This window comes from Phoenix dactylifera, chromosome 1 (assembly GCF_051530095.1).
Source record: "Phoenix dactylifera cultivar Ajwa chromosome 1, Ajwa_hap1_PhDact_Kaust_v1.1, whole genome shotgun sequence".
NCBI classification, from domain to species: domain Eukaryota; kingdom Viridiplantae; phylum Streptophyta; class Magnoliopsida; order Arecales; family Arecaceae; genus Phoenix; species Phoenix dactylifera.
In genome coordinates, this window is record NC_143190.1 from 66,926,618 (window position 1) to 66,954,292 (window position 27,675).

At 37.9% G+C, this 27,675-nt stretch overlaps 1 protein-coding gene across 4 annotated transcripts; it reads left to right on the forward strand.

Annotated features, from left to right (window-relative positions):
- On the forward strand, positions 1-27,485 carry LOC103720536 (protein ROOT HAIR DEFECTIVE 3-like). 4 transcript variants are annotated; one of them, XM_008810281.6, is made up of 23 exons: positions 1-284; positions 2,300-2,449; positions 3,585-3,651; positions 3,745-3,847; positions 4,551-4,621; positions 4,740-4,803; positions 4,893-4,958; positions 5,055-5,102; positions 5,176-5,238; positions 5,326-5,382; positions 7,068-7,226; positions 7,315-7,383; positions 7,476-7,567; positions 8,874-8,952; positions 11,007-11,172; positions 11,355-11,479; positions 14,068-14,330; positions 14,420-14,516; positions 14,623-14,784; positions 24,248-24,352; positions 26,532-26,626; positions 26,718-26,814; positions 26,920-27,485. In XM_008810281.6, the coding sequence occupies exons 1-23, from the start codon at positions 128-130 to the stop codon at positions 27,142-27,144; spliced, it is 2,580 nt and encodes an 859-aa protein (XP_008808503.3). In that variant the 5' UTR covers positions 1-127; the 3' UTR covers positions 27,145-27,485. The 4 variants fall into 4 exon arrangements, with proteins under 4 accessions (XP_008808503.3, XP_088566402.2, XP_088566405.2 ...); XM_088710279.2 differs by having other exon boundaries at positions 139-284; positions 2,300-2,982; XM_088710285.2 differs by lacking the exons at positions 1-284; positions 2,300-2,449 and adding exons at positions 2,706-2,786; positions 2,870-2,982.
- Positions 27,486-27,675: the final 190 nt, after the last annotated feature.

The window sequence follows — 27,675 nt, forward strand, 5'->3', positions numbered from 1 at the left end:
AAAAAAAAAAAAAAAACCCGACGGATTTTACCTCTTTCGCGATTCTTCGGACCGTACGTATATTTATTTTTTAATCATTTTTTAGGACTAGGTGAATCTGGTTTATACTGGTTTAAAGCGTGGAGCGATGGCGATGCTGGACCGGTCTCTCTCGTTCTCCCCTTTCTCTTCTTCCGCTGCCGGAGACGCAGGCCCGGCTTCTCGAATTCACCGCGATAGGGTCGCTGCCGAGGATCTCCGGCTCTACGAACCTCCCCGGCAGATCTATTCTTTTCCTTCTGTGGGTACGGCTTCGCAAATCTCGCGCTCCCTTTCGATTCGAAGTTCATGTTTTTTTTTTTAATCTGCACTTAATTTCTTGAATTCTTGACGCTTATTTCGATGAGATTTAGGTCCGATCTTTCCAATGATGAGGGTTCGATTACCTTTTACTTTTTCCCCCTATTTTATTCTAGTCTTTCTATATTCCTTTCTCTCGAAAGTGGGACTGATGAGTTTTTATTCAACTTGATGCAATGTTAGGAGTAGGGGTTGATCTGTTAATTGATTCTTGAGATGGATTTCAATCTTGAAAGCAAAAAGTTTTTTGTTTTTTGATCTGGTGTTGTTTCGTCAACGGATCAAGAAGTTCGCTTTGAGTGGAGGATCCTTTCTTAAAAGGGGAAAGAAATTTCCCTTTCTTGGGATCAAATAAAACCTTTTTAGATGGCATGCATAAGGATGTAGCTTTAAGGGAATGAACTTATTGTTTTTTTCTTTGGATCAATGATTAGACTTGCTCGAAGAACTAAATGATAGGAAAAGATGCAGATATTATACATGGTTGTCTGATCTCAAAAACAATTAAAGCAAGAAATCCTCGCACCGGTTCTTGTAACCTCTGAAGTTTCCAGTGATTTGATTATCCACAAGAATCTGTTCTTTCATCCCGAGGCAATTTTCTGAGTTTCAGCCCTTCTTAAAAGATCAACCTTGGTATTGAGGGATCTTGAGGCAAGTTCGTGAAGCATTTGATATCCATGCTTCAGTTAAATCATCTAAACATATCAAGAAATTTACAGCAGCCGACCTTTGCCTCTAACTCCTTCATCTTCTTTTTAAAGCATATTAATGATTAAGTGAAAATGTTGACTATTAACTTTTGGAACCTGTTTCTAATTGTGTTTATTGAGAAGCATGCCCTTTTAGTCCACAATAATTGTTAAATTGGCATCTTATTTCAGTTCATAAGCTCTTATATTCTATGTTGTTTATTTGAACCTTGTAAGGAGATTAGCTGATAAGCTTTACTCTGGAATTCTGTGTACTATTTGATTTGTGAGCATTCTAAAGAAATAGTAGCTGCATACCAGCATATGGTAAGGTCTTATTTTGAACAATTGGAAAAATGGTGGGACATTAATTCTCTTTGCAACCTGTCTCATATTTTATGATTTTCAAGATATTTTCCTTTTGTTCTTTTGAAGTTTTAGCGAGTTGCCAAGCAGTATTACTTTATGATTTTTTTTTCCTTGATGCAGTTTTTCCCCCTTTTTGTGCATGTTTCTTTCCTATTTTATTTGTTTCCTCTGATATGCTCACAAACTTGGTGCTAATTTTTGGAAAGAGAAATATAATTGTCTTGCTTGCTAGTGTGCAATAATGGTCTTACTTTAGACTATGGCTAGGATGATATCTAAAGACTTATGTTCGTTGAGAACTGGAATGTAAAACATATGCATTGCCTATTAATCTCCAGAATCGAGATCCTATGATGTGGACAAGCATTGCCTATTGTTGTGTGAAATTTTGATGACATGCACTTGTAGAACCTGTTTAGAGTCTGATTCAATGACATTCCAAAAATCCCTTTGTAATGGCAATTAAATTCTGATTTTGTTAAATTGGAAAACTTTGGAAAATGACAGCTATTTTCTGTTTTTAATTTCTCACTTCTCAATTTTTTAATCTCTCTCTCTCTCTCTCTCTCTCTCTCTCTCTCTCTCTCTCTATCTCTGTATGCACGTGCATTTGCGTGCGCACCCCCTTCCAAGCACTTTCTTTGTGTAACTGTTAGTAACCACATCAGATAATTTGCTGACAAGTTGAACTCCTGTCTTCCCCTCTGCATTAAAAAGGTTGGCAAGTTTGTGATCTAATAACAGCATCATTATCTGCAATGTTATCAAATATCAAATCAGATAAATTAGCTTCTTTACCTGGTGATCTTTTGTTATAGGTTAACTGTCATTTCTACCTTTGTTCTTTTTTGAGCAGTTCCATAATAACTTCTGATATTGATTTTGTCATTCCATTCCAGAAATGGGTGCAGATTGTTGTTCTATCCAACTCATTAATGGAGATGGCATATTCAATGTTTCTGGTTTGGAAAACTTCATGAAGACGGTGAAGCTGGTTGAATGTGGGCTGTCTTATGCAGTGGTCTCTATAATGGGCCCTCAAAGTAGCGGTGTGTTTGCTAGTCTTGTGAATGCTTTCTTTCAAAAAAAAAACTCCTTGTTTTCATTTAATATAATTGTTTGGATAGCATGTTCTGTTTGGCTTTCTTAATGTTCTTGTTTCCATTTTCACATTTCTGACTTGGTTTGGAGTGGTTGTGCATAAGAAATAGAGTTTTCCTGGTGTGGTCAATATTGTAAACTATCTGAAACTTGAAGACAAATATTTCCTGTTTTCCTGGAACTTGAAGATTGTATGCTCTTGTAGATCAAGTGTTTTGAAAGTGATATTTGTGATTGATGAAGAGGCTTGAGGAGAGAAAAGTTCAGGACGAGAACTCAAATGAGGTTCTTGCTCTGAGATATTTCGAACCTAGTAAACTTAATTCAAAGATTTTCTATATACAATGACAAATCTCATTGTGGCCTAGGTGCTTCCAAAAGAAAAAGATCTAAATTTGAGAATAACTCAAATTTTAGATTGATGCTGTTGCCTTCAAATTGTCATATGATGCATGATCAAATATCTTTTGCAGGCTTTCAGGTATTTTCTGCAATGCATCTTAAGATGGCGGACATATGTATTGTTTGGTATTACTGTTGATCTCTTCAAGGTGTTACAGTGCTTTGATATTCATCACACCTCAAAATCTAGTAAATCTTGAACTAGGAGCATTTGCTTATTTTGTCTGCTGAAAGTTTCACAAATTATACACTTCTCCTCCGATTACTTGTGTCTAACAACCATGCTTCTGTTGCTGCTATTACTAGTATTGTTTTGCTGTAGGCCGATCATATGATTTGCTTCTATCTATTTAGGTTAATGATATATTGCTGGAAATATGCTCAACTTTAAATATCGTGAATGATTTATATGCTTTAATTGTGCAGTAATGCTATAAGTATTTGTTTTTGCAAGGATAGGAACATCGAAGCATATATATGAAACAATGTGTGCAAATTATGCATTAATTGATGTGCTTAGGATCCATGTGTCTGAATTAAGTTCGAAGTTTCATCGGCACCTTAATGTCAGGCTTCTGCCAGCTTATGAATTTCTTATTTCCAAACATTGCATACATGTAAATCAGCCACGTTAGAATGTATGATAAGGTTTCTTCATGATTCTTTGTTGATTTTGGACAGGGAAGAGCACTCTTTTGAATCACCTATTCCATACCAACTTTAGGGAAATGGATGCTTTGAGTGGAAGGCAAGTTTCAATCATCTCCTATTTGTTTTATCAGCATTACCAAATCTGTTATTTATAAGTTGAGTTTACTCAGCTTAGGCATTTTCTCTTTAGGTCACAAACTACTAAAGGAATTTGGTTGGCAAAGTGTGCTGACATTGAGCCATGTACACTTGTAATGGATTTGGAGGGCACTGATGGAAGAGAGCGAGGGGAGGTATTATTTTAGTTTATGCAGTATGACTATCTCATTGAAAAATATATTTGTAAATACAATTTTTTCTTTCCATTCCAGCATTTGTTTACATGTTACCCAAGGTGTATACGGATTTCCTTAGTCTATGTCCTCCACTGTCCATTGTTTGACAATTGGAGTCTAAATAAGTCATGTGGGAAGTATTTTATTGATTTATTGTCTGGTTCAGAGTGCTTCCAATCTATTTGGGGGACTTGTGATTTGGTCCTTGTAGATCTGTAAAGATTACGGAACAAGTGATTTAAAGGTGTTTAACCAAATGAGATGGTGAATTAAAAGAAATGGTCTGAGCAAAGAGCATAAGAATTAGGTTCTGGCCCATGCCTTGTAGTTTGCAGACACAGGAAAACATATTCAGAAATAATCTATAACCAGAAATTCTTCTTATTTGTCGCTTCTTGTTGGGAGTGCTTCCTGCCACACCAAGTTAATTGTTTCCTTGATTTTATATAAGCATCCTCTTGCATTAATTTTCAATTAGAAAAATGAAAATGATTGGTCATGAATTTATTATTTGTGGTGGCTTTTGAATGTAGTTTAAAAAACTTCCATCTCTTTTTCCTAAGAGTATTGTCTGCCTTTTCCATCGCATTGCTATTCTAAATTTCTTGATCAGCTGTCTGGATACTCTTAAGATCTGATTCATCATCTACTTTGTTTCCAGGATGATACTGCATTTGAAAAGCAGAGTGCACTTTTTGCTCTGGCTATTTCAGACATTGTGCTGATAAATATGTAAGCCCACTGGTCATCACACAGCATGCATTTATTTCCCCTTTCTAATCTTGTTTAGATTTCTAAATTTTGCAATGATTTAAATTTTATGTGTTGCTGAAATGCCTTCTTAATGTAGGTGGTGTCATGATATTGGCCGAGAACAGGCTGCGAATAAGCCTCTTTTAAAGACAGTATTCCAGGTAAGTTTGAGGTGTGAAATCCATGTAGTTATGTAGTGCTATAGTTTTAGTTGTTTCACTTTAGTTTTTACTGTGCTTCCTAATAACAGGTCATGATGCGATTGTTTAGTCCTCGTAAGACAACATTATTATTTGTCATACGTGATAAAACCAAGGTGCATTTTTTTCATCATAATCTGAAAAGGTATTTCTTTTTTTCTTACCATTCTTACATGTTTTGATTGCATTTTTTTCTCTTTTCTCTTTTCCAGACTCCTCTGAAAAATTTGGAACCTGTTCTGAGGGAAGATATTCAAAAGGTTCGTGTTATCTAATGTTGATAACTGCATATATGCTATTTCCTTTTTTCTAACATCAAAATATTCTTGGCAGATATGGGATTCTGTTTCAAAACCACAAGCTCTCAAAGAAACTCCACTTATCGAATTTTTCAATGTAAGCTGTCTTAAAGGACTGATATGAGATAAAGATCATTATATTTATCCATTGCTCATGAAATTGGATTTGTTACTTTATTATCAGGTCGAAGTTGTGGCTCTTTCAAGTTATGAAGAGAAAGAAGAGCTATTCAAAGAACAGGTGCATTGCTGCATATGGGCACTGTTTGCCATTCTATTAAATCAATTCAACTTACCTTATTTGGAGCATTTAGATGGCATGCTCTTGCCATGAAATAACAAGTTCATCAACCTCCAATAAAAAACATGGGACAGTTCTGTGTTAGAAAATTAGCAACAGACAATGTAAAATAATAGATAAGCGAGGTAGACCTATTATATCATGGGGTTAAAATAGCCCTAGGTTACTTTTAGAAGGTACACATACACCCAAACCTAAAATATGGCAGAGAATAGAAGAGAAATGGTGGGGGGAAAGGAGTTACAGGATTTAAAAGAACCCAATTGTTAAGTCACTGTGGAGAGAACTGGTGTGCGAGTGTGGGACTATTTCCAAGTTTCAACTACTTTTATATGGAAGATAAAAAGTAATTGTAAATTCATCATAGTTGTATGCCGGTAACTATGTATTTAAATCAGAACTGAGTGGAATTCGTAGTTTAATTCCCTACCAGAAGTTGGTCAACTTAGTGTCTCCTATTAATAGTTTGGATTGTAAATTGATGGATGCCCAAATTGTTTTAGAAGTTAGAAAAAAATTCAGACTTCGCAAATGAACTCCAAAGAACAGGACTGGATGTAAAAATTGAGTATCAGGCTTATAAATAAGAGAAGTTACTTCTAGTGTAGATTTTGCTTCTTTTCAGAACCAGCAGGTAAATAAACTTCATCAGATTGCATCATCAGTAAGACTTGTCATCTAGAAAATTATTCTCGGAAACTAGCCAGAATCATTTTGGTTGAAGCATTCTATCATCTACTTTAAACTCACTGCCTTTTGTGGAAAATAAACCTGCAGTAAATCAAAATTTTGATGCCTGCTGCTTTAATCAACTAACAAGTCTTTTATTATGCTTTGTGCATGAGGTGATATGTTGAACTGTTAAGAGCAAGGTTCGCCGTACCGGATCTGGTAGGCGTACCGGTCACCTACCAAACCGGTACGGTTCCGGTTTGTTGTAGAACCGGTTGGTACGAACTGGCCAGCTCTTCCCCGCCGAAGCCGGGGAAGAAGAAGAGAAGGAGAGAGCGCGGAGAAGAGAGGGAGGGAAGAGACCCATCAACGCCATCGGAGAGCCGCGGAGGCCCCGTACCAGTTTCATTGCTCTGGCGTATCGGTTACAGGCCGGACCGGTTCGAACCGGCCGGTTTGTCAGACCTTGGTTCAGAGCATTCGGTAGTGCTAATAATTCGGGGGCTACTATGATTTTTCATCCTTTTGGCATGATATGTAGATGATATTATTACAGTCTATGAAATTTGTTTGCGAGAGTTATAATTTTAAGTAACCAATAGTTACTACTAAAACATAAATTCTAATGCTTGATCGGCTGAAGCCATGACAATAATGTCATCATGGCATGGTGTTAGATTATGGAGCCATTTTGTCTGTATTAGTCTTCAAAAGAACCACAAGTTGATGGCCTTGCCTAATTTTTGTTGTTTCTATCATTATCATGCTTCACCATGCACTCATATCCAAGGTCAAGTCCACCTCATTTTGTTAAAAAGTGTAAATTCATTGATTTGGAAAATGAAGTGCTCGATCAACTTGAGATGATGTAAATTCAATCTAGCCGTCATTCTTTGGTTAACTTGGAAATCTTTTTGTGTTGACTTATTGATTCTATGTTGTAATTAATGAAGGTTGCCAGTTTAAGGCAAAGATTTTTTCATTCTATTGCACCTGGTGGACTTGCTGGTGATCGCCGTGGGGTTGTTCCTGCTTCAGGGTTTTCATTTAGTGCACAACAGATCTGGAAGGTTATCAAGGAGAATAAGGACCTTGATTTGCCTGCACACAAGGTGGGTGATCTGATTATTTTCTCCGTAGCAGGACTGAATTTCTAATGCTTATGGGTTTAAATTTTGTTTTTCTTTCCCCTGTCTGTAGGTTATGGTAGCCACTGTACGCTGTGAAGAAATTGCTGATGAAAAACTTGCTTATATAAGTGCTGATGAGGTAATGGATGTCCATCCTGTAATTCATGTCTACGTATTCTGTCAATGAAATTTTCAAACATGAGTGGTATATCATTCTTTGTGTCATAATAGGAGTGGCTTCAACTTGAAGAGGCTGTCCAACATGATATGGTACCAGGGTTTGGGAAGAAGCTTACTGCAATCTTAGACAAGTGCTTATCAGGGTGAGCATCCTTATTATTTATAACTATCTGCTGAGTAGTTTTCCAGTTTTAATGGTTCAAATCATGTTTAGGATTTAGGAAAGGTAGTCCAGTTTTCTGATTAGTATCTATAGATTAAAGTGTCTGAAAAAATTGAGTAAGAGAGCTCCTAGAGAAGTTGATGTTCATAGTCTAAATTAAATAAATTTCTATCCTGATAAAAAAATATATTATTAAGGAAGGAAGCAGACATGTTATCATCATACTAGGTGAGAAATTCAAAATAATCTGGACAACAGAGCTCAAGAGAAACCTAAATATTTTGGAAGAAACCTTCTGGTTTGCCTTAAGAAAAGTTAGTATTAATATATCAGCTTTAAACTTTAAATCTTGACAAATGTTGTTGCTCCATTAATCCCCTATATGGAGGACTAGCGTCCCACATGAAGCGTATCTGTGAGCTGTTCAACTAGTCCGTCGTTTATTAAAACTAAAGAGCGATAAAGATGAGCAAATGCCAGGAAGTGTAGCAGTTGCATTGTTGGTGCATATAGCTATGGAGAACCACTTTTGATGGTATGGGTGTTTCCAGTGATGCATCACTGGAGGAGGCTCAAGTAGGAAATTGGTATATGGTTGGTGCAGCTTAGGAAAAAGGGGAATAGATAGGAAAGACCTTTATGGAGATCTTGTGAAATGATAAAAGGGAACTTCTATTGTTAGAAAAAAATGATTTTTATAGGAACAAATGCTAAAGGGTGATTCTTGAAGCTGACCCAAATGGATGGAAGAAGGCTTGTTGGTTGTTGTCTGCTTTGGCAGAACACACTGAAATATAAGTTTCTTGATGCTATAACATCTGGACGGTTAATGGTACTTCAAACACTTCCAAACACTTCGTATCGTCAAAACTTGGTATCATTTTCCCGTGTCATCATGTGACAATTCTAACAAAAGATGTCGAGTCAAATGCTAGATGTATAGCCCAGATCTTGTTATGATCCAAGTTCAATGTAGCTGATACTACCATAGGCATATATGTTATAGCTGCTGTGCTTGCCTTATTGGAATTTGTTAGTTTGTCCTACTAGATTATTTTGGGGACTTTAATGCTTGCTATTTGGATTATGTGCTTGAGGAAAACTGGTTATAATTGTTCTTACACCCAGTTGTAGTTCGTTAAGCGTCTAGATTTCATTTTTAAATTTAGGTGATGGTTGAAGTGATTTATTTGTGGACACATAACACCAGTAGTTTGACTTGCCAATATCTACATTTCTAGTCTTATTTCAGAGCTATTAAATTTTATTCTGTTTTTTTTTTGCAGATATGATATGGAAGCTTTTTATTTTGATGAAGGTGTCAGAACTGCAAAGAGGCAGCAACTTGAATCAAAACTTTTGGAGGTATTATTAAATTCTAGAAATTCTTATGTCTGTACTGAGTGAATATCAACATGCAATCCAAGTCGATGTGCCATTAATGTTACTTATGCCATGCAACATAGTGGTATTGCACCAAGGTTGGAGGAACCGGTATCGGACCCCGTACCGGTTCTTCGGCGGGACGGCTTGGTGCAGTCGCGCGCCGTGCCGTGCCGTGCCGTGCCGGGCTCGTACCGACACGACTGAATAGACGGGGGAGAGGGAGAACGAGAGAGGAAAAGAGAGACAGAGAGAGTGGGGGGAGGGAGGGAGGGACGCCGGCGGAGCACGCAAGGGGCCGTCATCGGCAATTGATTTGCCGACTTCACTTACGAATTGCGAATTTTTTTAAGCGGCTGACCCCTGTAGACCCTTATAGGGCTCGGCTGCTTAGGCGCCCCTTCTTCCCCAACGCCAGCCTCCTTGCAGGCTCTACCGGCCCTCCACCGGCGTCCTCTCCCTCTCCCTCCCTCCCCCGCTCGCTCTCTCTTTCTTTTTCCGACTCCGGCTCCGAAAATGCATCTTGTTTTTTGAGCCGGAACCGTACCGGTGGCTGAACCGTACCGGTGAGCCGCCGGTATGGTTCGAAACGGGCGGAACTGGTTGGTTCCGCCGACGTTGTACTGCAGAAATATTCCACTGCCATATAAACATGTAATCCATGTTGCTTGCACTTTCCAAGAATTTGTATATATTCACCTATATAATTTCTATATGACTTTTCCCAAACTTTCTTTTCATATATGATAATTTTCTTTTCATGTTTGCCTACTTCTTATATTGCTAATATGTAATATCTGTACTGTCTTTAAATCATGCATGGTTTGCCGAGTTCTTTAGCCCTATTTGGATAATTTAGATGATGGCTTGGCATATTTGTTAGAATCTTTAGCTCTAGATGAAGCATAGCTTGTGATATTCTATGTTGGAGAAGTCCTTGTCACAATTTTCTAGTATCTTCGATACAAATGATACCTTTAAATGTAGACTCGTTTGAGTTGATATGTATTCTTGTTCTTCACGACAGCCCCAACTTCCATGTTTGAGTATCAGCAGTTTGTAGATAATATGCTAATATTTTCATGCTTGCAGTAATATCAGTATTCCAATCTACGAAGACCTTGTGCCACTCTTGGATTATTGAAAATAATTGTTGTACATCAACTGTGGTGGGATATGACCAATTTCTTCGAGTTTGCCATGCCCAGTGGGAGCTTTGCCTGGTTGAGTCCGCATAGGGAGCACCATAGATTATCCTGAGAGATTTTAGCTTCTTACATCAAATTTATAATTTGGAAGAGATGCAGTTATGTCCAAATTGTAGGCTGAAGAGTTGGTAGGCATCCATGTTTGTTCCTTGCTATGTTAAATTATGCTTGTGCATTCTCAAATTATGAAAGAGGTATCAGTGCTGGAAAATGGTAAGGGACTTGTTATATTTCGACAAATCACAAATTTGTTATGATCCTGCAATTCAGCTTGACAAGGCATTAAAGAGCACACCAAACTATGATTTTGTCAAATTGTAAGCTAGCCAAATGCTTGGACTCTTGAGATACTGAAAATTTTCTTCTAATTGGCTAGGTTAGATTTTTCCTGCATTAAAAAGGTTCACCAGTTGAGCCTTAGCTCATGCAGTGATATTGGATGCTGGAGCTGGGATGAGGGATCTTCTATTATGAAGTATAGAGTCTCATGTGCTCGGAGAGCCTAAGAAATGTTTGTACGACACATATAGATGTTCATGTCTGTTCTGCATGCAATGATGGTCCATGATGTGTTGAGTGGCAGCGTATTTCCTTATTTGAAATGTTGTCCCTAAAGGTATATGCTTAAGTGCATGATTGCATTTCTGAAGCAGGAGCCATTGTGTATTTGCAAGCTTTCTGCAACTTAGGTTTTAGCACATTATAAATTGACTCAAGTACTCCAGTTCTTTGATGTTTTCTGGGCATATAATTCGATTCATTTTGAGTTTGTACTACTTATTTTGAGGCCAGTTGTTTCTGATGGATTGCATTAATTGTACTTTCTAGATGGTCTATCCTGCTTACCAATCTATGTTGGGGCATCTGCGGTCTAAAACTCTAGATGATTTTAAGGAGGCTTTTGCCAAGGCTCTGGAAAGAGGAGAAGGATTTGCTGTTGCAGTTCATACTTGTACTCAATCCTTCATGTCAAAATTTGAGAACGGCTGCAAAGGTAGCATTTTAAGAGAGTTCAATTGTTTTATTTGTTTTCATGTTTTTCCCATTCTTTAGAGGGAATATCTTATCATCGCCTTGTTATGTACTATTAGCTTTTATTCATCTGTGCAACTAGCTAATCATTTTTTTTCTTTTCTTTTTTTCCCCTGCTGGTGTGGTTACCTGTTGGGATTGCAGATGCAGCTATTGAACAAGCACGATGGGACCCTTCGAAATTTCGGGAAAAGCTTCGGCGTGATATTGATGCACATGTTGCCTCAGTTTGTGCTGCAAAACTGTCTGAACTCAGTGCGCAGTATGAGGTATTCCTTTTCTTGATTGAATCCCGGCATTGGGGCATGCGAAATGCACAAGGGGGTACGAATTACTATTTATATGCGCTATGGGTATAGTTTCCAGGAACATATATCTTAAGATACTAGTAGTTTTATTAAGTCTGCTTTCCAGTTTAGGATCATAGAGATCAAATTTTAAAGCTGTCATTTGATTTGAATGAATTAGTAGAAAGGTAAAATAGCTGCCACTTTTATACACACCTATTATGTGTGCATGTCATCGACATCTTCAAAATTGTTGCAGGACCAATAACATGATAACAATCATTATTTTAGACCATAATGTCAACTGATTGCAGCGTATAAAATCCTTTCTTTTGCCTGCTTTTCTTGGATCAGTTTCATCATAGCCACCCACATTTTTTTTGAGCATGCACTATTATGTGTGCATGTCATCGACATCTTCAAAATTGTTGCAGGACCCTATCATGATAACAATCATTATTTTAGACGATAATGTCAACTGATTGCAGCGTATAAAATCCAGATTGTGGTTTTTCTTTCCTTCTTTTGCCTGCTTTTCTTGGATCAGTTCCATCATAGCCACCCACATTTTCTTTGAGCATGCACTATTGGCGAGCCACATAATACACCTGCAATTTCATGCATTTATTCTTCAAGGCAAGGAAAAACAAGAATATTAAAAATCTTACATCCCTGTTGGAGAGATTGAAAATAAAAATCTAAGGTGCTTGGTTTTGTAGTTAGGGCTGAAAACAGGTTGGATACTATGGAGTAGATAGTGCTTGAATGTGAGGTTATGGAGGCAAACTACACATTATGGCCATGACCAGCTAAAGATCATTGCCATCTCATGAATTGGATTTGAAGCAATGAAGCTACTTTCCTTTTAGTAGATTGTGAGTGGGATATCCGCTGTACAAGGGATCGAACTTAAGACCTCTTGGATTGATGTCTGCTACTCCCTTGATAGCATTGACATTTGGTATATAGTTATAGTTTATTATATCATTCAAAACTTCTTCACCTTATAAAATATGACCATTTCAAATATGTAATGGTATTTCATATTTTAATAATTAATTATTTTCTTAAAAATTCAATCCTCTTTCTTTTGATTAAAAATAAAAAAATGAATAACTTCATTTTATTCTTTATTATATTTTGAAAATATTTTTGTTTAAAATATTTAAAGGCATCAATAATTTCAACATATTGCTATATTCGTATATTTTTATAATATTTTTTTTAAAAAGATAATTCATGTTTCTTTTTATTCATGCTGCAATTTAAATATAGAAAACTTTTAATACTTTGTGTTATATATTTTATTTAAATAGTTTTAGTTTTCAGTATATTTTTAATTCGAATCAGGTTGGATTAGTGGTCCAAATCCTTGGTCAAATTGGTCTTTATGCAAGTCTAATAATTACATCTTAGACTATTACCTGGCTATGGTGCATCACTTAGCAAGTTTGATAGTAGATTTTTGACCTAGCCTTCATAATTATATCATTTATTTAGTTTTCATACTTGACATCTGATTTGCATCTGAATAATATCTGACTTATATTTGTATCAGATGAGAAAATATGGATCTAACTAATATTCGACTTGTATCCATTTTTGTTTAAAACAAATATGGATATGCTTAATATCTGATTTGTATTCATATCCATTTGGACAAATATGAATACTAATTTTGGTATCCTTTTAATTTCCATATTTATGTCCATATTCGTTGAAAAATATGGATGCAAATATGAATATACTAGTATCCGATCTGTGTCCTATCCATTTTCAGCTCTATTTGTAGTCTACACCCTCTTATATTGTGTTTTGTACTCGATCCCTCTTGCACAACCATCAGACAACTAAACTTCCTATGTTCTCACTTTTTTCTTCTAAATCATGGCCATTCCCTCAATAATTTTTCCTCCTCTTAATTCAGGGTCATCCATCTGTTGTTTCTTTCTCATTGGATTATAGTAAAAATTAGCAAGGTACGTTGTACCGGCCTGAACCGGATGGTACAGGGCATACCATACCAGTTCGATACCGGTACCTAGTATAGGTGGCGAAAAAAATTTCATACGGTACTGTACCACTGTGCTAGTGTGGCATCGGTATAGGGTCCGATATCGAGATGGCGAACTTTGAAAATTAGAGAATAGACAGAAGCATTAGTGGGGGACGATCAAGATAGATTCTAGCTCGAATCATGCTAGTTTATATGTTGTAGAATGGTGAGATAGGATTAGATCAAGAGGGAACGAAAAAGAAAGAGGAGAAAGACAGGGCATGATTGCAGTTGGAGTTGTAGGAAAGCAAAGTGGCTGACGGAAGATTATAAAAATTAGATAGGGAAAATAGGTGTGCTATTCCTAAAATTTACCAAAATGTACCCTCTTCAGAAGATGCTTTTAACAGTTTAACTATAAAAAAGCTAGTGGCATTTATGTGTAAATTTTGATCAAAAGTAGAAAGGTACTTGGGAAAAAAAAGTCAATACCTTTGGATTTTAGATGGCCATCATCTCACCGAATGTAATTATAGGTGCTATCATTAATTCATAAGAACTGATACACTTGCAGGGGCAACTGAATAAAGCTCTTGCAGAACCTGTGGAAGCTCTCCTTGATGCAGCTAGTGATGATACCTGGCCAGAAATAAGAAAACTTCTCCAGCGCGAAACTAAATCAGCTATCTCTGGTTTTTCTTCTGCCCTCTCAGCATTTGATATTGACCAGGCAACTACAGATAAATTGATTGCAAAACTACAGGAGTATGCTAGAAATGTTGTTGAATCTAAGGCTAAAGAAGAAGCTGGAAGGGTTTTGATTCATATGAAGGACAGGTATCATGCTCTTGCCCCTTTTCTTTTTTCCTTTTAGCCTGTAATATCCTTTGTTTTCAGACTTAGATTAACTTTGTAGCTTTTAACAGGTTTACGACATTGTTCAGCCATGACTCTGACTCAATGCCAAGAGTTTGGACAGGAAAGGAAGACATTAGAGCAATTACAAAAACTGCTCGTTCTGCAGTATGTCATGGATAGTAACTCTGTTATAAGCTTATGTTATTATTTTGACACTGCAAATTAAATTTGTAATATGAATATTTAATGGAAAAAAGTTAGTTTTTTGCAGTCCCTGAAGTTGCTCTCGGTAATGGCTGCAATTCGCTTGGATGATGAGTCTGATAACATTGAGAATACTCTCTCACTTGCTCTGGTGGATACTGCTAAGCGTAGCAGTTTAAATAGAAGCATCCAATCCTCTGATCCACTAGCCTCAAGCTCATGGGAAGAGGTGATCAATTTTCTGGACACCTGTTTTAATATCTTCAAAACTTATATTTGCTCAAGAATCATGTCTTTGTCAGTTAAACTCACTTAGTGTTGGATATCAGATTCCACCACTTGCATTTGGCAATGTCCTATTTTTTGGTAACCCAGTTTGCATTTCTTTTAGTTTTCTTTTCAATTTTGATAACTGTTATAAGCTTTACTTCAGGTTCTTAAAGCTTTTCTTGTACTAGCCATGGATGTCATTTTTACATTTGTAACTGCGACCTTCTATTCTATAAGCTATTATCTTATGGTACTGTGATCAAGTCAGTGTTCGTTTGGTGGTCAATTGGCCACCTTGTTGTGGTAAAGATGGGAGTCTAATCTCAGTTTTCTGGTTATCAGTAACCTGCCTTCACTGTTCAACAGCACATGATTCTTGTGGTTTTGCATAAATGAGCATAAAATCTATAACCTAATTATAGTGTATTGACTGCCTTTGCAACACCAAGAATCTTATATATGTATGTGTATATATGTATATATATGTATGTATGTATGTATACATCTGTATGTGTACATGGATAGATAAATAGTGTATTGACTGTCTTTGCGACACGAAGAATCTTATACATGTATGTGTATATATTTGTATGTATCTGTACATGTACATACATACATATATGCATGCATGCATGCACAAATAGATAGATAGATAAACTTTGCTCCTCTTGAGATGGGAGGGTATCTACTCCTCTCGGGTCCAACGTAATAATGAGATAGGTGAACAATAAAAAATTCGAGATAGAGGTATCTATCTCCACAAAATTCGAAATGAGAGGATATCTGCTTCTTTTGAGTCCATAGAAAGATAGATAGAAGATGAACTTTGCTCCTCTCGAAATGACATGGTATTTACTCCTCTCGAGTCCAAAATCAACAATGAGATGGATGAACCCAAAATTAGTAACCTTGCCCTCATTGTTCAACAACACAGAATTCTTGCGGTATTGGTACATGCATGCATGAATTACTGCATGCATGCATAGATGAACTTTGCTCCTCTTGAGTGAGAGGGTATCTACCAAGGTCCGCTGAAATAGTACCGGGACTTGTATCGGTCGGCGGGCGGGTCGGTATGATATCGGTTTGGTATCGTATTGACACACGGTACGCTTGGGTGTGCCTAATTTTTTTTGTTTGAGTTTTTTAAGTTTACTTAATTGGTAATCAGTCTTTTTTAGCATTTTCAATAATTTTAAGTCTAATTTAATGTTATTTATACTTGTTGATATTTTTTGAAGTTTTTTGATGTTTTTATGATCCCAGTTTAACCTAAATGATGAATCTTGTTATTTTAAAGTGATACAAAATATAAAATGATCAGTGAGATGTTGCATGCTATAAGAAGCAACGTGAAATATTTTAAAATCAACTAGTGAGGTGAAAAATATAAAATAATAGAATCAATTACATATATTTAAAGTATAACATGCATACCGATATTTAAAATCTCGTCGAGTGGTAATGCCTCTCGTAGATATTCGGATCATTAGCATAGTCAGAAGATACATCGGCCTATCTCTTTAACAAAGCAGCGTAGTCTTGTATGTTTATCCCATAAGGAATGCGCTCTGGGTTATAAGCACTTTTGAATCTCTCGCTGAAGTTCTTGGCTCTGAGAAATGTCATCTGGCTGATAAAACGACTGTGAAGGGGCCTATTCGAATAAACCGAAAAGAAAATTGGATCTGTAAGATCCTCTGGATTGCGTAGGATAGTAACTACTGAAAAATGCCCCAGACGCACCATATCCGTATTTGTATGAGTCATATGCTGTCGTGGCTGTGGGTAATAAGATCTAGTGTACGACTTGGAACTTGATACGTCTATGGATCCTACTCTACGTGAGCTCTATCAGATCGTACACCGTGGTCCTTATCCTGTGTAGCATACGTAAATTAGGACTTACCAGTGAATCAAAGACCATCCTGCGGCTATCTCATAAACGATAGTCTCATGTCTCACTCCCACTCTGACCAGTAGATCCGTGACCACCAAAATTGCTGCTCCTGGTCTTTGAATTTGAGTGAATTAACTCCACTCTCCATTGGGGCTACAACTGCTTTTTATTTTTCTTTTTTTGGTGTGCTGAGCAGTTGCCTGTTTACCTTTTGTGCCATTCTCTGCCTGCTTACCTTTTGTGCTGCTCGTTGCCTGATTATCCTTCGTGCCACTTGCTGTTCGCTTACTCTTCGTGCTACTCTTGGCATGTTTATCCTTCGTGCCCTTTTTTTCTGGCTATATTAGGAGGATGCATGTCGCCTTTCTGTCTGAGTCAACCGGGTAGCGTAGTGGCCTCGTTTATGCATCTCTCGATCATATCTTGGAGAGGATGTCTTGAACAAAGAGTCATGTGGTGACCGACTCTCCAATGACTCTTATGGCTGTGGCTGATTAGCTGGAAGGGTGCATGGAATATTGCTTTCTGCCTAATGTCCTGCATCGATTCTAGCCTCATTGGTTACAAAACTGGCCGATCGTGGAGGCGATCCTCGCTCATTAAGTTCCAACTCTTGCTGCTGGCCCACAAGCCATCCGATCATAGAATTATCCACATCATCAATGAAAGCATTATAGATCGGATCTGTGTACTTTAGTTTCACTTCTCCTGAATACACTTCAGCCTCAATCTCAGTTTGTAATGAACATATATAAGGTTGCTGAGGTGCTTTTGTGTCAAACGATTCCTCTACTTACTGTGGATGAGGGTGAAGGTGGACCAGTTGCACTCAGCTATTCGAGGAGACCGTCTGGAAGAGGATCCGGATAGCGAGCCATTAAAGATTTTTCGCGGACAAACCAAAATGAATCCACTATTCAGTTACAAAAATATTGAAAAAAATTCTATATAAGATAGTATCATATTAATAACCATCTAACGTCAGGTAAATGTCGTCCTGATGTGTAATATATATGGATTTCATACTTTTCTTACTTACGACAGCTGTCGAGACTTTAAAGTTGTTAGTGCCCTCTCTAATATATTTTGTTCTAATATGTTAATAACTGAATGTATCAGTTAACTTATACGTCACTTAAGTTAACTTATCTCTTCTAGACATAGGGTCGCAACTTCTGGATCAGGCTTCATCTTATAGATCACATTACGCAGAGCGGCCAGAAGTTCGTCATTCATATCGAATCTGGCTACGGTATACTGAAATCTCGGATTTATGTAGCATGCTGCAGATAGAGTTCGTTATTATCTTAGTAAAATTGTATAGGTACATGTGCAATCTAATTTTTAATATTTTTGCTTACCTGCTAGATGCAAGTCCCTACCCAGCTGGTAGTCCCACTGTCGCTCAATTTTTTTCATATCCTTTTTCAACATTGTGTCAATCCTCTGCTGGTTCGAATTCTTGCTAGGAAAGACCTGGATCTAAATCATGGATAGTGGTTCCTGGTGGAATCTCCCTGGATGATTCTTTTTGCTACCAAAAAGTCTCTAGTATAAATGCGGTCACCGCCTCTGCTGACGGCCTCCTTGATCGAGGTCCTTCTAAACTTTAGATCTGCCTTGCTGCTCGCAAAATCGGAGCCCGACTTGTAGTATGAGGGCCCAAATCGAGCTCTATGCGAGGCCACTTTATCCTGCTGCCACTAATCATACAGGCTTGCCTACATGACAGCTTGGATCTGTGTCTCGTCATTTGGAGCGGGTGCCTTCTCTGTCTTCCTAGAGTGATAGGAAGGTGGCTTTGTCGCTCAACAATCCACCTACGCCTTTTTGGCAGTTCTCTCCTTAGGGCTCGTTTGGTTCGCAGGAAAACGAGGGGGGAAAGTGTGGTCAACGGGAAAGTAATGAAATGCCTCTTGTTTGGTTGGAGTTTTCAAAGGAGAGAGATGGGAAAGTGGTATTCCCATGGGAATATGATTCCCACATTTCATGGGAAAGTCTTTCCCATGAGAAACATGGGAAAGTTACTTTCCCATGAGGTGGGAATCACTCCTTTTTTATTTTTTCCCAAAAAGACCCTTCAGCATTAAAGAAGCATTAAAGAGGCATTAAAGACCTAATTTTTATTAAGGGCATAATAGGAATTATGCATAACTTTCCTAGGAAAGTGGATGGTCAACCAAACATAAGCACTTTGGAAATTAGTCATTTTCCCATGGTTAACCAAACATGTCAAAAGTACTTTCCTAGGTATCCTCTTCCTAGGAATCTGATTCCCAGGAATCATATTCCTAGGAGGGAAAATACTTCCCGCGAACCAAACGAGCCCTTAGTTCTTTGAAATCAGTGAAGTGATTCTTCATCAGCTGTCGAATCTCCTGTGGGCATTTTCGACACATAAATACGTCGGGGTAATGACCAGCTAAGTGCTTCTGCAGTTTGGTTATCCATTCTTTTTTGAATTCTGTGTTGCACCAGTTGCACTTTCAATGGTGCTGACTCGAGAGCATTTGTCCATGATCCCAACCAATGTCACGCTCTGGCTCTTTTTTGTTTGATGGTTCCATCTTGCAGGTTTATCAATTACATCAGTTTAATAATTATTTAAAAATAGCAAAATTTCGTTACAATGAAGATTTTTTTACCTCAGAAAATGCATTTGATTTATCTAATAATAATACCAAATTTTCATATATTTTTATTTCTTTGTATGTTTTTAATAATTTTTTAAATTAAAAAATATGTTTAAATATCATAAATTTAGAAAATATATTTTTTACTTTTTTTGTGCTAAGGTGGGTGGATCATACGTGACGAGTACGGATACATCCAATAAAATCGAAAAACAAAATACTACGGAGCGCTAGGGGCAACTCCCCATCTTTAGCCCACAGGGTACTACCAAAGTGACTTGCTACATAAGCAGCCATCCAGTCCGCAGCCCCATTAACTTCAAATATATTACTTTAGATAATACTTCTGAAATATGTATTACATACTTTTAAAAAATTAATTTCAGCTCAGATGCATGTAGAAATCAATAATAGATGCTACATATATTTTTTTAGGCCCGTGGGCATGTATCAAAAGCTGCTTATTTCTCATTTTTTTAAAATTTAGGCATAGGCCATGGTGCGCATGATCGCATCAAAATTTGAATAAATGGACACCAAATTTTGCTAGAGAGTAGCTTGCATGATCCTAAATACGCTCCTAATTTTACAATTTTTTTAAATTTTATTTTGTTTTATATTTTTTATTTTTTAATCCAAAAATATATTTTTAATTTTTAAAAATTATATATAATTCAAAAATTAAAAATATCTATATCATCATGTAGATCATCTATAGATCTACAATATTTCGTAAAATCAAATGAAAATTAAAAATTTTGGCATGATCTCTCCTTATTTTGCGAATTTCGAGCTATTTTTTTGGACCCTCCAAAAATAGAGGGAACGAGATAGGAGAGAGAGCACACCTTATTTAGGCTTGGTTCTTCTTTCAATCGTGCTAAATTGGTATGATTTTTGCCGGAGGGGAAGGGGGAGAGGTTTACAGTAAGAATAGACATTGGGAAGGCCGGAGACAAAACATTCTCTTATGACAAAACAAAGAAAGGAGAGGGCCAGTTCCGAACGGGCCTGACTCGACCAGTTTATGATTGGTTCTGGTTGATTTGGTACCGGTCCCGATTTTAATAGCTGAACCGACTCGGTTTTCCATCGGGCCGGTTCGGTACAAGCCGAGCCGATCGGTTTGGTCCGGTTTGGCCGACCTTAGTATCTACTCTTTTTAAGTCCAAAATCAATGATAAGATATCATTGTTATTTATGATAGATAGTTGAACACAATTTATTACCTGCCTCCATCATTCAACAACGCAAAATTCTTTGGTTTTGAGTGAATTATCCCAAAATCTAGCTATTAGTTTATTGACTGTCTTTGCAACCTACATACAGACCTATATAAACTTTGCTCTTCTTGCGATGAGAGGGTATCTTCTCCTCTTGAGTCCAAAATCAATAATGAGATATCACTATTGATCATGATCTGTATCATAAAGAATGTTTAAAAGCCAAAAATCATGTATTCTGGTAACTTCTAACTTATACATCAAGTGGGTGCAAAAATAAATGGTTAAAACTATGTAAGAATTGGGTGGCAATCAGGGTGGGTTGGACAGGATACGGTTCTGGGTCAGATACCGGATAGATAAAAAAATCTATCAATTTGATCCTGATTTATTAAATGGGTTGAAAATCCAAACTCGAACTTAAACTATTTTATTAAACATGTAATCTAACCCAATCTACAATAGGTTAAAACAATTTGTTGCCCAAGGTGACAAGCCAAGAGGGGGGGGTGAATTGGTTTCTTTTAAATTTAAACTATCTTACTCAAGTCAAATAGATGGTTAGTAAGCTAAGGCAATTCACAACACAAACAACACAAAGTATAGTGGTTCGGTGCGCTCCTTAGCACCTACGTCCACTCCCCAAGCGACCCCTTGGGAATTCACTATAATCTCGCGGATTACAGTTGGATTGTTTTCCGGGCTCACAATCCAAAAACCTTTGTTGGTTTTACGGGCTCACCAACGAACCTATACACTTTGGTTTTCCGAGTTCACCAAAAACCTTTGTTGGTTTTGCGGGCTCACCAACGAACCTTTACACTTTGGTTTTCCGGGTTCACCAAAAACCTTTGTTGGTTTTACGGGTTCTCCAACGAACCTTTACAAATAGTTCGACAAACAAAAAGAAAGATTCAAACTCCTAAATGAGCAAATGAAACAATATTAACTACAAAGAAGAGTTAGAAAGTATTTATCGCTTTGAAGTGGCTTTGCTCTTCTTTGTCAAGGATGCTTCACTCTTCAAGGGAGGATGGAGCTCTTGATGACTCTTTGAATCTGCTCAACCCCTTTCTTTGATTCTTGATTGAAGCACTTGAATGAAGAAGATTAGGGCACTTTTGTTTTCTTGTGTACTCTTTGATATCTCTTTCAAAAGTTGTTCTATCTGATGAATAGTGCCCCTTTAAATAGCTTCCCACATCCTTTGGACAAGCCCCAATGGTTAGATTTGAAAAACTAGCCGTTACTGACCTTGGGAAGGACAAAAAGTACATCTGCAGAACTAGCCGTTATGCTTCAGCCCGTGTTTGGGTCGGCTCAACCTGTCCTTGGGTCGACCCAACTTTCACTTGGGTCGACTCAAACATTCCTTGGGTCGACCCTCTCAGAAAACACAGAAACTTGAAATTTCAGCCTTCCTTCCCGTGGGTCGACCCAACCATTCTTTGGGTCGACTCAAAGTTCACTTGGGTCGACTCAACTTCTTCTTGGGTCGACCCTCTCAGTAATTCCAGAGAACCATTTTCTGTCTGTCTTTCTGTCTTGCCTTTGGGTCGACCCTCTCAGGGTTTGGGTCGACTCAAGCTTGGGTCGACTCAACCACTGTTTGGGTCGACCCTCTCAGTAAATCCAGAGAACATATTTCTTTCATGTTTTGAGGTTCTTGAAGTTTGGGTCGACTCATGCTTACCTTGGGTCGACCCAACTCACTGTTCATCTGTGCCAATTTTGCAGAAATGTGCCAAATGACTTCTTGATGTGCCGGGGTCGACCCAATCATCCTTTGGGTCGACTCAATCTACACTTTGCTGCATCTCAAGGTTAGATTCATTCAAATGAACAAAGACATGTATCTATATCAATTCATACAAATATACTGAGAGTAATGAACTTATAAATGAAGTATCAATTTAACTTATAATATACTCTAGATAATTGCTTGTTAATCATCAAAATAACACTATCATCCTCACAATTTAAACGGGTTAAATAGTTAAGCATTGCCACTAGGGCTGGAAGTGGATCTGAACCGGTGGGAGGCCCATTAGGCCGGGCCAACTTCGGGTCAGGCTATGGGCTAGGTCTAAGAGAGTTCGGATTGGGTTTGGACTTAAATATGGAGACCATATACTTTTTGGGCCAAGCTTGGGTATATCCTTGGCCCAGCCCAAGCCCAAGCCCGGACAAGACTTGAAATGGAGCTTGAACTCAAGCCCAAAGCTAGCCTGAATTGATTTCCAAAATAGTCCAAGTCTTGGAATCATCTTTAGTTGTGATCGCTAATCTTCTATCTCCCTTGAAGGCTCAATCGCTAGTCTCCCATCTCTCTCAGACGCAATGTCCCTAAGATAGTCATCCATGATGGAGGATGAGGAGCTGCAATCACTATGTAGATTCTCCGTCGTGAGGGCATAGCAGATCAGCCTTGTGGCTTTTGAGCTAAGACTTGAGGGGGGAGCAATAGAGGAGTGTCGGGGCTCGTTGAAGGACTCCATAGTACTTTTGTGGCTACGGGAGGCTAGCCACTGCGATGATGGTTGCCATTGCTGAGGGGAGGGGTTCTAGGGAAGGCGGCGATGGTGGTAAGGAGAAGAGATAGGGTGGACCGCGGCTAGAGGGGAGGGCATGGTGTGTGGAAATTGGTCTTGGCTTTGTAGCCATGGAGGCTAATGGCAGCAATGTTGTAGGCACCAACAGCCTCCTCGGTGGAGTTGAAGGTGCTGATGCCAGATGCATGTTTTCATCACAAGTTCACAGATCTCCAATACGAACCACCCCCATGGCCTCTCTTGACACAACAAAATGGACCTCCGGGCCCAAACATTTGATTCAAGTCAGTGCGATTGGGTTTTGGGTTGGGCCCGAGCCTAGGCTCGCGTTGGGCTTGGGCCTCATGTTTTCTAAAATTTCCGGACCAAAGTCGAAGCCCAAGAAAATTTTTCAGGCTAGGCTTGGGTGGAGGCATGGCTCGGCCTGTTTCTAGCCCTAATTACCACCTCTAATGTGAGACCATGTTAGCTATGAGCTAAACATAAAAATTTATTGATTTTGAATTTGTATATGTTTTAACATGTGTAGATCATGACCACTAAGATAAATTCTCAATTTAAATGTTTTATCATGTATTATCGCACACTAGCACAACGAAAACCGTCTATTTTTCTGTTCACATGATGCATAAGTTAGAGACTATCAAAATATATGATATTCTGTTTCTCGGTTTTTTTAACAGTATGTATCATAATCAATAGTGTGGACTTTCAATTTGGATGACGTATTATTGGTTTTGGTCTCAAGAGGAGATACCATCCTTTCTTGAGAGGAGTGCCCCTGCCCCCAACAACCTATCCCAACATCCACACATATATGGATGCAATAATTAGCCCAAAAATTCCAGCTACTGCACTAACTGCATATTCTGAGATTAGTCATAACTATGCATTACTATATACTAGTTTGCACTTAATGATCTTGCTTGTGTATGCATTGAGAATTGCAATAATTATGGTCATCTTTCTTCAACCATGCAAATTCTACCTTGTATTTTTCCTTTTGAAAGCAAAAAATTCGTCATTGTTCTGGCATATTCCATTTTGTCTGAGGTTGCTACTCTCTTAATTTTGATTTGGTAGTTTAGGTTGATGTGTTTTATTTTTTCACCAGGTTTCACCAACAAAAACTTTGATTACACCAGTCCAATGCAAGTCTTTGTGGAGGCAATTCAACACAGAAACCGAGTATACTGTAACTCAGGCCATTGCTGCTCAGGTATGTTCTCAAGCTTATCTTTTTGACATAGTTTATGTCGTTTATCCTATCTATTCAAATTATGGATGCCACTTGTTAAAAAAATTATATGAGTTTCTGGAGGTTTTGATATTTTCTACTGTTATGGTTATATGGTGATAGCTCGGTGGTATTGTTATCAAAAATTCATTGATGTATCAAATGCTGATATGAGGTGTCTTCTGGGAGTCAGATTCAAAAACATTGTACCTTCTTTTTTTTAAAAAAAAAAACATCGTATTTATGCTGTCAAAGTTTGTTTTTAAGAATATGCAGAAGAGATTTATGGCGAGGTGATAAAAAGTATGATGCCTTTCAGTTTGAACTGAAGAATTTTGCCTGGACTGGAAGTATCTTATTGATCTGAATGTTGATTGGTTTTAGCTCATGTAGTGTCTGCCACTTGCTTTGGCTTTCATTATTCTCAGTATTGGCTGGCTCTGATTCAGTCTATTGTATATCTTCATGAGTTTACAAATGAACAGATAACTCTTGCTTGGTGACGTAGAAGGGTTTTATTAGCCATAGTTTGTTATAAAACTACATTATATTGCAATTTTAAACTGAATAATGTCCTCTACTTGTGAATGGATCCATTCTTTTATAGGTGGTTTATCGCATTTTATTGTCTTCCCAACCATTTCTTTTCTATAGTTGCATCTAATTATCGAAAAAGTTGCATCTCTAGTGCTTTCCTTGTGATGGATCAATGCCATACTTATTACAGCACAAATATAAAACAAGTAATTGGTAGAAAAGCGGACTTGCATGCATACATGCGCGCAAACAGATGTCCTTGCTATAATTTGTGCATTTTACCTGACCTAAGATATAAGAAGATATTATGGTGTTGCTATAGGATTGCTATTCTGTGATGTTAGATCATCAATTTCAGAAACTTTAGACATTGAGGAACCTGGCTCTTTCTGGACCTCATCAACTGCCAACCCCCTGTAAACATGAGCAATAGGATACTGGAGATGGTGCCTTCTGCTATCTGGTTTAAAGCCAAAGCTACCAATCTAACCGCCAACTTTGTCAGCCCTTACACTTGATAATCACCTTGTGAAGAGAGAGAAAAGAGGGGGGTGGGGGGTAGTTGGCAGGCAGTGTGTACTGTATGTTTGTTAGATCATCAAAAGGAATTTTAAGGACTTGGAGATTGAGGAACCTGGTGGCTGCTGGGCCTCATCAGAAACTGCCAGCTCACTGCAATCAAGGAATTAGTTGTTGGAGTTGGTGATCTACCTATCTGATTTTTCAAACATGAAACTCCACAGGATAACAAAATCTTTGGCTGTGTCTCATGGCCAACATCATGAAGCTGTCCTTACATGACAACCTCATGAAGAGGGCTTGGTGTTTGGCAGTTTGAAATTACTATATATTGTGCAATTGAGAGCAAAGCCATCGCCTACCTATCATTACAGTATGGAGGATTGATATTACACCTTTTGTGTAGATTTTCTTCCTTTTTTTGGATAAGGTAGGGAAATTCGTAAACATTTTGATGAGTAGGGAAGTGCTCTGAAATTTTAGGAGGGTCTCGTTCGCACATCTAAAGCACAAAGCAGCGAACCTTTTTATCTTTTGTTGCTGGTGGTCCATTTGGGAGCAAATGGGCAAGTGTAAAATGCCTTGGTAGGATCAAATTGCCGAGTTCTAGACTTTATCATGGTGTTCTATGGTGGAGCTGATGGGGACTCGTTTATTCTGGTCTTTAGGGTTTCTTTTGGTTTGTTTATGTGTTTCTGCTCTATAGCTTCATACTCATTTACCACGTTGGCATGGCATGCGCAGTCTTTAGTTTTTGTTATTTTGTTGTATTTTTTTTCAAAAAAAAAAGAAGGATGCAAGAGATGGTAGCATTAACAAAGAGAAGGTTTCTGCAGTTTATTCTCTTTTGGAAATAGCAGGAAGCAATTGATTTTACTACTTCTGAGCAATATAGTCTTGAGGTCTCTGCAGCTATCATTCTCACATTGTAGATTGTACACCTTTACACATAAATACATGTGTAAATAATAATTGGTAGATTTCGTTCTTGTAAGAAAATTATAACGTTTCTTCCATGCATGCCTAGCATAATGGTAGCATTTGTTAAAAAAATATGTCACGTGCCAACTTTATATGGAACTTGTTTGTTAATACCTTATTTCAGGAAGCCAACAAACGTAATAACAACTGGTTGCCCCCTCCATGGGCGATTGTTGCCATTCTTGTTTTGGGATTCAATGAATTTATGACACTTTTAAGGTAATTTACTTGAATTTATGAGTTGAATATATGTGACAAAACTCCGCCTGTTCCTGGCTTGAATTAAATCTTTTGCTGTTTCCTTTTGCAGAAATCCTCTTTACCTTGCTGTCATATTCATCGCCTTTCTAGTGGGCAAGGCCATCTGGGTCCAGCTAGATATCTCGCATGAATTCCAAAACGGCGCTGTGAGTGTTAGAATAACAGTCTAATTGCGTTCTTTTTTATGGCCGAGCTGAAAATACCTTTTTAGTTCTGATTTTGAGTATTTGCCTATATACGTTCCTTCGCAGCTTCCTGGTCTCCTCTCCTTGTCGACGAAGTTTCTCCCGACAGTAATGAATATACTAAAGAGGCTAGCAGATGAGGGCCAAAGGCCTGGAGCTCCAGAACCCCGGCAGAACCCGGAACTTGCTTCAAAACGCTTCAGGAATGGCATATATGACAATTCAGCATCTGATGCGTCTTCAAATGTAACCTCATCAGGGAGCGGGGTGGAGTACTCAAGTGAAGGATAGACTTTAGACTACCTCATTTGTTGTGTTTGGCTGTGGTTTTTTAACATGTAAGCCAATTGCAAGTCTCCTGTTTTGCTGAGATGCCCTTTCGCTAGGTTAAGGTGGGAGCTACGGAATGTATCTAGATTATGTAGTTGTGAGTATATGACACTTGGTTGTATGAGAGAAAATTGGATGCTAGTTTTCACCTTTTTTTTAATTTATAGGGTTTTTATGAGGGGTTATATTTAGTGAAAAAATGACCCGATAACGAATAATTTCATCTTACTTTGCTTCAATTTTTTTTTGTTTTACGTGTGTACCTCGTCGATAGATGTATAAAGCTCATTTGTTTTCTGTAAGTGTTTATGTTCTGACATCTCAGTGTGAAGTAGCCGCCATTAAGATCCAAGGGTCTCTCTTGTGCATGATAAATGTTCGGCAAGATCGCATATACATGCATTTGTTGGATTACTCGATACATTTGTTTCTGATACTGCTCTGTGCTTGAAAGGTAGATAGCTGAGATTACATTCCCGAGGTGTTTGACTG